At 43.6% G+C, this 10,667-nt stretch overlaps 1 protein-coding gene across 1 annotated transcript in view; it reads left to right on the top strand.

Moving 5' to 3' along the window:
* The window catches only part of LOC101996271 (kininogen-1-like), a 37,048-nt gene that overhangs the window by 1,565 nt on the left and 24,816 nt on the right, over positions 1-10,667 (top strand). The window contains exons 2-4 of the mRNA XM_026785232.1: positions 1,196-1,280; positions 6,771-6,943; positions 8,556-8,663. Coding sequence (XP_026641033.1) covers positions 1,196-1,280; positions 6,771-6,943; positions 8,556-8,663 — 366 coding nt within the window. The remainder of the gene's footprint in view (positions 1-1,195; positions 1,281-6,770; positions 6,944-8,555; positions 8,664-10,667) is intronic.

Below are 10,667 nucleotides of genomic sequence, written 5' to 3'. Positions count from 1 at the left end.
ACAACCTTGGTCTCCCTGGCTGGAGGAGGCTGAAACGAGATAAACTAAACAAGATCTCGTTGACAATAGGCATCTTAAAGAAACTCCAGATCTAGCAGCAGGTGGATGCCTTGCACGGGTAAGACGGGATGGTGGGCAGTCATCTGCCTGAGAAGCAGATAATTCTCATAAGCTTGGACTCCCCTCCTAGATGGGATGTCAGCATCCTCCCGAGTGTGCTCACAATGTGCTGCTCCATGGATGTAAAAGAGCACTTGGCACTCCAGATTAGGAGACCAGGATTGCCGCACTGGCTCTGCCCCTCACTGAGCCTGTCTGGCAGCTCTGCCCTGCAGAATCTTTCAGAGCTGCAGGGAGGCATTGGGGTGAGTTCTAGCCTCACATGATAGCTCCTGACACCCAGTACAGTGGATAAGACTGAACAAGAAGACAAAAAGCACAGTTTAGCCCCATGCGTGGACAGCCACCATGAAGACTGACTGTGTGCTGCTTCACTGGGCTCTTTCTGAGTGTTAGCACGTTTACTCCTCGCAATGACCTGTTACATGCATGTGGTGTATCTCTACAAGATGGGAAAACACAGGCATTGAGAGGCACCAGGGCAGAGGGAGCTGGCACGCAGCAGAACGGAAGTGGGATATTCTAAGAGTTTTAACTAAAAATTATGCAGAGAACATGAACCCACTGACAGTAAAAGGGACATCAATGAGGAGGCTTAACCTGTTTTCCGGAGGCACAGTGTCCATCTTGGCGACAGAGAAGCCTCTCTAGGACCCCACATCAATGCTCAAGTTCAGAAGCCTTACTCGGCCTCTCCCTGACCCTTGAAGATCAGTGGACTGTGGGAGCAGTCACTCAATATTCACTCTCATGTCTCTAAACTTTGTTAGAGGACTGGACAGATGGCTCAGGGGTTAAGAACTCTTCCAGAAGACCTGGGTTGGGATCCTAACGCCCAGATGGATTCCATAAACATCTGTAACTCTAGTTCCATGGATCTGACGCTCTCCTCTGGCCTCTACAGGCAGCAGGATACATACAGGCAAAACATTCATGTACATAAAATCAAATAAATCTTTAAGAAAAAAAACTATTAGAAAAAAATAACCTTTAAATCACAATTAGCAACAGTACTAACTAGATGCACCCATGAGAAAGAAAGACTCGACCAAATAACCTCTTCCTTTTCTTTTAGGCCACTGGAGAATGTTCAGCAACAGTGGGGAAGAGTAAAACTGAGAAATTCTATGTAGTTACCCAGACTTGCAATATTACTCCAGGTGGGTGATACATCAGGGGGACTTCCCTAGTGGTGACAGTGGGTAGGAGCCTGCAGTGGGCATTAATTATGCGTATGTACCAGGAACACAACCCAGACCAGACTACTTTACCTTTGCAGACGGTGACAATGGCAATGCCAGCTGCAGTGTTAGCACTGTGACAGATGTGTGGGCAGAGTAGCCCTACCCAGGGTTTTGGATTGGGTCAGGCTGTGTCAATCATCCCCTCAGACCTATCCTAAGTCCTCCTGTGTTGTGTCAGCTGGGACAGGTGAGGGTGGAGGCTGACAGAGGATGAGGAGACTTGGACTTGCCTCCAGTCCCACAGCGCCCCCTACAGGGAGGAGGCTTGGACTCACCTCCAGTCCCACAGCGCCCCCTACAGGGAGGAGACTGTGGGCTTTGGGGTCCGCACTGACCTGAAATCAGTCCAGGTTTTTATCATCTTCACTTCTCCTTTTCCTTGTCTCCTACTGGAGAGAGCAGGACTGCACACTTCACAGGACTGGTGTTCTAGAAAATGAGATGATGAAAGACGCAGTGTCTGGGCATCCTCAGACATAGACAGCAGATGCCAGCCAGAGCTCACACTCACCAAGCACTTAGGTGCTGCCGTGGATCTAGGGACTTTACATGTATTAATTACCTCACATGGATCATGTGCTACCTCATTCGACCATTACAGCTCCCCCGCCCCCACACAGCATGCCGACACCTCTTGCCAGCTTCTTCCTTCCAGCTCAGGCATCTTCAACATTTTCATAGACGTCCTCCCTGATCTCATTTTATCCTCCTGGTTTTTCTAGCTCCTGCCAACCTCCATGAAATGCTATCTACACTCTTTCTGTTCTACCTGGCTGTCATTCCTTCATGAAAGTGACACTTAATGTGTCCCTACATCCTACTTCAGCACCTGGTGTGTGATAGCAAGGGCAGATAGACTTCAAGGAAAGGCTCCTCTTGAGCTGACTAACAAGAAAACCTCTGGCCTTTTATGCTGGTTGTTTTAGTTAGAGTTTCTATTGCTGTGATGAGACACCATGAGAATTCTTTTTGTTTTTGGTTTTGTTTTTTTGTTTGTTTGTTTGTTTTGTTTTTCGAGACAGGGTTTCTCTGTAGCTTTGGAGCTTGTCCTGGAACTAGCTCTTGTAAACCAGGCTGGTCTCAAACTCACAGAGATCTGCCTGCCTCTGCCTCCCTAGTGCTGGGATTAAAGGTGTGCGCCACCACCGCCCGGCTGACCATGACAATTCTTATACAGGAAACCATTTAGTTTGTGCAGGTTCACTTACAGTTCAGAGGTTCAGTCCATTATCATTATGGCCGGGAGCATGCAGTGTGCAGACAGACATGGTGCTGGCTACATCTTGAGCAGAAGGCAGCAGAGAACGGACTGTGACACTGGAGGGTATCATGAGCTTAGGAACCTCAAAGCCTGTCCCCACAGTGACACACCTACTCCAACAGAGCCAAAAGTCCTTAGAGTGTCACTCTGAGATTGTGGGGACCATTTACATCCAAACTACCACACTAATCATGGGAACACAGAGAAGAGTGCCGTCCTGCCAGCTCACAGCCTTTCACTTTCTACCTGCCAATGATTTGTTTTATATGATGTATAACATAAAAAAATGGAAAGAAAAATCTGTTTGGGAGGGTTTTTCTCCAAGAGTTAAAGATCAGGTCGACTTTGTCAGGATTAATGACAGGAAATAAACAGAGGTAGGCAAAAAGGAGCTTAATTAACACACAAATTTATGATATATCTGTAATGTTCCCCTTTCATAAAGTGGTGAGTTAATATATTACTGTGATCATTAAAATAAAGGCCTAATGATGTAGCTCAGCTAGTGTCACCGTTCTGGAGGCGGTGGGACCTGTGAGCATGGAGTTGTTAAGTGAGGCAGACTAAAGTCTTCTGCAATAACCAACTTCATTCAGAGCCTCAGATTACTTATACCCTGAGGGTTAAGAAAGGTCACATGAGGGCCTTGAGAAATGGCTCAGATGTTCAGAGCCCTGGCTGCTCTTCCAGATTCCTATGTTCAACCCTCAGCTCACAGTCATCTGCAATGAGATCTGGTGCCCTCTTCTGGCAGGCAGGCATATATGCAGCCAGAACACTGCATGCATAATAAATAAGTAAATCTTTTTTTTTAAATCCATAGAAAAGAGAAAGGCCGCATCAGTAAAGTTCCCATGAGCACATGCTGTATACAGTCACAAGGACAAGCCACACTGTGGCACTCATGTGTTTCTCCATAGAGACATACCAGGGAGAATTTCAATATTTAATTGACTAACAAGAACAAGCAGTAAATTTGCTCGTATTCACTACGGGAGCCCAAAACCCATTGCAAGAACAATTCTGTGTTTTGAAGACACTGAGGTCACAAGACCCTTGTCTTGTGTCTTGGAGTGTTCTCATTGACACTCAGAATTCTCCTTGCATAACTCTGTTCCTGGACTTTTTTCTGAAAAGCCTGTATGTATGCCTGAATGCCTGGGTTCAATCTTCATCACCTCATAAGTCAGACACAGAGGCCTGCAGAGAAAAGTAGAGGAAGGAGAATCAGACTTACCAGGCCATCCTTAGCTACACAGATAGTTCCAGACCAAGATTGGGGTATATGAGACCCATGCCTAAGAAGCTAAAGAAAAAAATATAACACAAAAAACTATTCTTAATATTCTTCACTTTCCATCTGACTACATAGGATTCCTAGACTCTCATCATGTTTAACTCATATGAGAGTAATTTGAAAGTCAGTTATCAGGAGCTTCTAAATGTTTTGAGTTTGGGATGGTGTATATGAGAGATGGAACAATTGTATTCTGTCAGTTATATTTTAAATAAATGGTGATTGGTTAGTAGCCAGGCAGAAAGCATAGGTGGGACAACCACACAGGAAGTAGAGGCAGGTCAATGAGTACAGGAGTATTCTGAGAAGAAGGAAGCTTTTTTCTGTAGTTGTGAGCCTGCCAAGAAGAAGCAAGATATGACTGCCTTGCTGAAAAAGTTATCAAGCCATGTGGCTAACATAGATAAGAATAATCGGTTAATATAAGTTACAAGAGTTAATAAGAAGCCTGAGCTAATGGGCCAATCCATTTATAACTAATGTAGAACTCTGTGTGATTTCTTTGGGACTTAACGACTGTAGGAACTGGGCAGGACAAAAAACTCAGACAATAAATGGCGCCCAATGTAGGGCAACTGCATCCACATAAAGCCTGACAGAGCTTGGGAAGTAATTTTAGACAGCAAGAATAGAGTTAAGCATGGCTCATTGAAACAGCATTTTCCCAGGGGGGGCTCTGCTAGCTAGAGGCAAGTGCTCACATTTAAGAGAGGCTTCCTGACTCAGCTTTAGTTGCAAACCTTGCAGCTCTTTTAAGAGGCCACAAAACACTTAAATGGTGTTGATGAAAAGCTGACTGCACACTTTTTGGTTTTTAGCTGTAGCAGGAAAAAAACCACACCATTTTAAAATGCTGCTTTCTGGGCCGTTCTGCCTGCACAACACTGACTCTTTCAGGCAGGAGGTCTGCTACAGAGCATTTGAGTGTGGTTTGTGAGCACTGTTGCAGCCTGCTTGGTGGCAGGGACCTTGAAACGTCATAGATTTGGGGCAATATACATGGCTACAGCTGGTACATCTACCATAAGGCTGGAATCTCAGAAAGCTAAGGAATGAGCTAGATCCAGCTATCAAAGCCATGGCTTTAATCCTCTCCATATTGCTTAGCAAATTAAAGACTCATGTGGTCAGAAAAAAAGAGAGAGAGATACAGTAAAGAGAGATTCAAAGACAAAGAAAACCTCTAAATGTTTTGGGCATGTTAAAAATATTTGCAAGCTTGGGAGGGTAAATAAAAAAGGCTAAAGACCTTAAGATAAAAAAAGGAAGTAGTTGGGTATGGTGGCACACACCTTTAGTCCCAACACTTGGAAGACAGAGGCAGGCAGACCTCTGCGAATTCAAGGTGTAGTGGCACACGCCTTTAATCCCAATGCTTGGGAGGCAGAGAAAGACCAATCTCTGTGAATTGAAGGTGTGGTGGCACACACCTTTAATCCCAGCACTTGGGAAGCAGACAGATCAGTGTGTGTTTAAGGACAGCCTGTTCGACAGAGTAAACTCCCGGACAAATTTTGACACAAAGAAATTCTGTGTCAAATAGCCAAAAATTAAAAATGAAAATAAAAGAAATCGAGGTTAAAATAAAGCCACATTAAGATAAAAAATACACATAGAGTCTGGATACTGTATGTTATTATATTCTCATTGAATTGTTTGAATGCTGAGGAAGGAGCAACTGCTGCTAAAAGATATTTGTTTATAAATGCTGCTGAATTAACCCAAGATAGGCATTTTGAAAATACCTTGACTTAAAAATTGAAGTCAAAAGGTATGTTTCTTTGGAGAAGAGATTTTGCTTTTGTTTCCACAGGAAATGAGAGGCTATGGATTCATTCTGAGTTAAGAAAAATCAGGTTCGATCAAGGAAGAGCACTTGAGAAATTTCTGATAGGAACAGATGGCCCAGATGTCAGAGTTCTACATCCAGAACAGATTCAAGATGCTGCCTGAGATGATCAAGCTTCACAGGATACTCCAGTCAGGACTTGATCATAATTCTAAATTTTCTTTAGGTCCCTATAAGATTATCAGTGCCCCCAACCAGCAGGAAGTAGCATGAAAAAATTATGCCAATATTCCCAAAAATGGACTATGGATATCTTTCTTTATTTAAAAAAAGAGGGGGAAGTAGTGTGGGACAATTGTGTACTGTCAACTATATTTTAAATAAACGCTGATTGGTCAGTAGCCAGGCAGGAAGTATAGGTGGGACAACCACGTAGGAAGTAGAGGTGTGTCAATGAGAACAGGACTCTTCTGGGAAGAAGGACGCTTTTTCTGCAGTTGTGAGCCTGCCACAGAAGAGGCAACATATGACTGCCTTGCTGAAAAATTATCAAGCCATGTGGCTAACATAGAAAAGAATAATGGGCTAATATAAGTTGTAAGAGTTAATAAGATACCTGAGCTAATGGGCCAATCAGTTTATAATTAATGTAGATCTCTGTGTCATTTCTTTGGAACTTAACAATTGCAGAAACTGGGCAGGACAGAACCTCAGACAATACAGAGGCTTGCAGAGAGGAGAGGAAGGAGGATTAGACTTCCAAGGCCATCCTTAGCTACACATAGTTCCAGACCAACACTTCTTAGACATGGGCATATGTCTTCTTATAGACCCATCTCTAAGAAGTTAAATAAAAAATATAACATAAAACTACTCTTAGTACTCTCCACTTTTCCTTTGACTACACAGGAGTCCTAGATGCTCATCATGTTTTTAACTCTTATGGGAGTAACTGGAAAGTCAGTTATCAGGAACTTCTAAATGGTTTAGGTTTGGAACGCTGTATATAAGAGATGTTTTCAGTTGTTAATGCTGTCTCTTTGTCTGCTCTTTGTCAAGGTAATGGACCCGTATTGACAGCCCAGTACAACTGTTTGGGTTGTGTACACCCCTTACCGCCTGATAGCCCTGAACTGGAGCCTGTCCTGAAACACGCAGTGAAGCATTTCAACATCGACACCAGGCGCTCCCACCTCTTTGCTCTTAAAGAAGTAAAAGCAGCCCAGAGACAGGTTTGTTTTTTCAGTGTTTCATGACATGATATGCTTAAAAATTTGTTAGATTAGCATCTTGTCACATAAAATAAACCTGTGTGGTTCCTGCTGTTCCCCCTGCCAGGAGGAACCTGTTTGGTCTCATGTTTAATATACTGGAGTGTCCCTCTGCATTTTCACGAGAATAGCTCTTAAAGCAAGGGGCTTTCTCTAGGGCCCAAATGAGCAGAGTAACCCATACAAAGGGAAGGGTGACTCACATCTTCTTCCCTTGGAGCTTGCTTGTAACAAATAGTTCAGCATTTCATGAAATTGTCATTCTGGTTTTAGGATTTTAAATATCTGTATTACTATCTTGTTGTTATTAATTAAATACTGCTTCAAAGTATTAAATTGGTCCTAAAAAGATGGACAGGACTTCCTGGGTATACCCTAAATTATACTTGACACTCGCTCATGGTGGTGAGGTGGATAGCTGTCTATTCCACAGTCATCTGGTTATCTATCTATCTATCTATCTATGTATTTGGGTTTTTGTTTGTTTGTTTATTTGAGGCAGAGTGTCTCTGCAAAGCTCTGATTGTCATGGAGCTCACTATGTAAACAGGGCTGGCCTCAAAAACACAGAGATCTGCCACCTCTGCCTATGTATCATTCTCTACCTTCAATTTAACTTGCCACGGCAAGAGATTTGTATTTTACCCATCTGTTTCCATGGACAGAGGTCAGCATGAGGGTGGTATGTGGTCAGTATTGAGAAGGTGGTCAGCATGGAGCTTGTTGTGGTCAGCATAGGTAGGGTGGGTGGTCAGGATGAGGAAGGTGGGTGGTCAGGATGGGGAAGGGGGGTGGTCAGGATGGGGAAGAGGGGTTGTCAGGATGGGGAAGGTGTGGTCAGGATGGGGAAGAGGGGTGGTCAGGATGGGGAAGGTGGGTGGTCAGGATGGGGAAGGTGGGTGGTCAGGATGGGGATGAGGAGTGGTCAGGATAGGGAAGGGGATAGTCAGCATGGGGAAGAGGGGTGGTCAGCATGGAGCTTGTGGTCAGCATAGGGCGGGTGGGTGGTCAGCATGGGGAGGTGCTCACCATGGGGATCGTGTGTATTCAGCATGTAGTTGGCGGTCAGTGTGGGGCCTGTCAAGAGCAAAGCAGGAGAATTTCACTACATGGTGATCTGAGACCAGCAGACTCACCAGGAAAGGTCATTCCCATTTCTCACTCTTCCTGTATAGACAATCCTATTGTTTAACAACGCTGGGAACTGTGCCCTTCTGGCAACCTGGACAAGGAAAGATTGTGGGGCTTTTATTTCAAGAAATATAATGTATATATAGGTGTGTGCTTATGTATATGTATATATACATATAATTTACAATTACATTGGAGTGTTTGTGTGTATTTTGCAGTTACATGGAAGTGTGTGTGTGTGTGTGTGTTGTGTGTGCGCACACATGTGCGAAGATACTTAATTTTTACTCAGTGATCCCTTTGCCTGGTAGCAATGATGGTGTATATTCCCTGAGCACTTACTCAAGCCAATTCAATGTTTAAAGATGTCTATAACTTTTGCTCACTGTGATTAATGTTCATGCTGAACTTCAAGTTCTCACTCAATCTAAAATCATTTCAGGTGGTGGCTGGACTGAAATATGAAATCACCTACTCAATTGTGCAAACTAATTGTTCAAAGGAGCAGTTTCTATTCTTATCTCCAGAGTGCAAATCCCTTGAGGATGGAGTAAGTAGGCAAAAGTTGAATGATCGTCTTTAACATTTTGTTGACAGCATGATGGGACTGTCAACCCTGCGGGAAGACTGTCCCTAAAAATGAGATATGGTTTTGTAGTTCGCATCCATGGTCACAGAGGATCTCTGGGCCCCACACTGCTGGGCAGAGACACTGCACACGTCACCCTGAGTATTTACCTTCACCAGGGATGAGGCCCAGGGCTTGGGCTGTCACCCTCTCCTTGTCTTCTCTGACGTCATGTGTGCTCAGTGTTCCACAGGCTCCTCCAGACCCCGGCTCCTTACTTCAGCTCTTCCCTTCCAGGTTCTTCATCTTCTCAATTCTACTTTCATGTTAGTTAACACATTCTGGGATTCTAGCCCTCTGTGGATGACATCTTGGCACTCACTGGTCCTAGCTGAATAGGAGAGCTCCAGGGTCAGTGAGAGACTCCATCTCAACCAATAAGGTAGAGAGAAACTAAGAAAGGCCTCTGACATCACCTTTGGATTCTGAATTTGTGTGCAAACACGTGCACGTGCATGCACACAGATGAAGCTATGCACACCTAATATACAAACAAATAAATCAAGCTACACTAAGCAGGAAATTAGTAGATGTCCTTGCAACCACACTTCTAGATGTCTCCCCAAAGGAACTCAAAAGGAAGCTCAAACAGAAAAAGTCGTGTTCCCAGCAGCACTACTCAGACAACCCAAAAGTATAAATGACCCACGTGCCCATCAACAGGGGTCTTTCTCAGTTCTGTTGCTGTGATAAAATACTGACCAAAAACAACTTGGGAAGGGAAGGCTTTATTTTATCACAAGTCACAGTCTCGCTGAAGGAAGCCAAGGCAAGAACTCAAACAGCAGCCCGGAGGAATGAACTGAACAAAAGCACAGAGCTGCTCACTGGTTTGCTGCCCAGGCTGATTCTTGTTCCTCCGAGGAGCGCCTTCCCAGGGGGTAGGACCATCCACAGTGGGCTGGGAGCAGTTATGTCAATCATTAATCAAGAGAATGCTGGGACTGGAAAAATGGCTCAGCACTTTAGAGCGTTTATTGTTTTCCTGAGAACACAGTTTGCATTCTCGGCTGAGCCAAAACCTTCTGGAACTTCAGTTCCAGGGTTTCTGATTCCCTCTTAAGGCCTTAGCGGGCACCAGGCACATGGTGGACATGCGCATGTAGGCAAAACACTTGCACATATAAAATAAAATTTAAAAAAGAAAGAAAAAGACATTCCACAGACTTGACAACAAGCCAATCTGATGGAGGCATTTCCCAGTTGAGGCTCCCTCTTCCCACATGATTCTCGTTTGCGTCTAGCTAATAAAAAACTAACCAGGACAGCAGGTGAATGGATGAATAACACACTCTATAAATACACCAAAGGATGATGCACCTACAACATGTGTGAACCCTGAAGTGTGGGATAAATGAAGTGAGTCAGACACGGAAGTATAAATATTGTATGAAGCCATTTATATGTAATATATAAGTTAAGCAAATTCATAAAGAAAGAAAGTAGATGAACATTCAGAGGGGCCAAAAAAGGGTAGGATTCTTGTCTATTGTTTACTTGACTTAGAATTTCTGTTGGGTAAAATTACTTTTCAATGCAGCAGTGAAGATTTTATAGCATGAATTTTAATCAACAACAGCTAATTCTACAACTTTCAATGTTTTAAATGGAAAAATTTACATTTTATATCTAGACATACTATCTATCTTTATATCTTATTTCATATTCACACAATTTATTACTCCAGGCTAAGCGAGAAACCCTTCTCATAAGCTAAGGTGCAGACTCTGGAGAGGTGGCTCAATGATTATAAGGAAGCCCTGCTCTTTTTTTTTTTTAAAGATTTATTTATTATGTATACAACATTCTTCCTCCATGTATGCCCGCACTCCAGAAGAGGGCACCAGATCTCATTACAGATGGTTGTGAGCCACCATGTGGTTGCTGGGAATTGAACTCAGGACCTCTGGAAGAGCAGCCAGTGCT

This window comes from Microtus ochrogaster, chromosome 2 (assembly GCF_000317375.1).
Source record: "Microtus ochrogaster isolate Prairie Vole_2 chromosome 2, MicOch1.0, whole genome shotgun sequence".
Taxonomy (NCBI): Eukaryota; Metazoa; Chordata; class Mammalia; order Rodentia; family Cricetidae; genus Microtus; species Microtus ochrogaster.
This window is presented reverse-complemented; position numbering and strand designations above follow the sequence as displayed.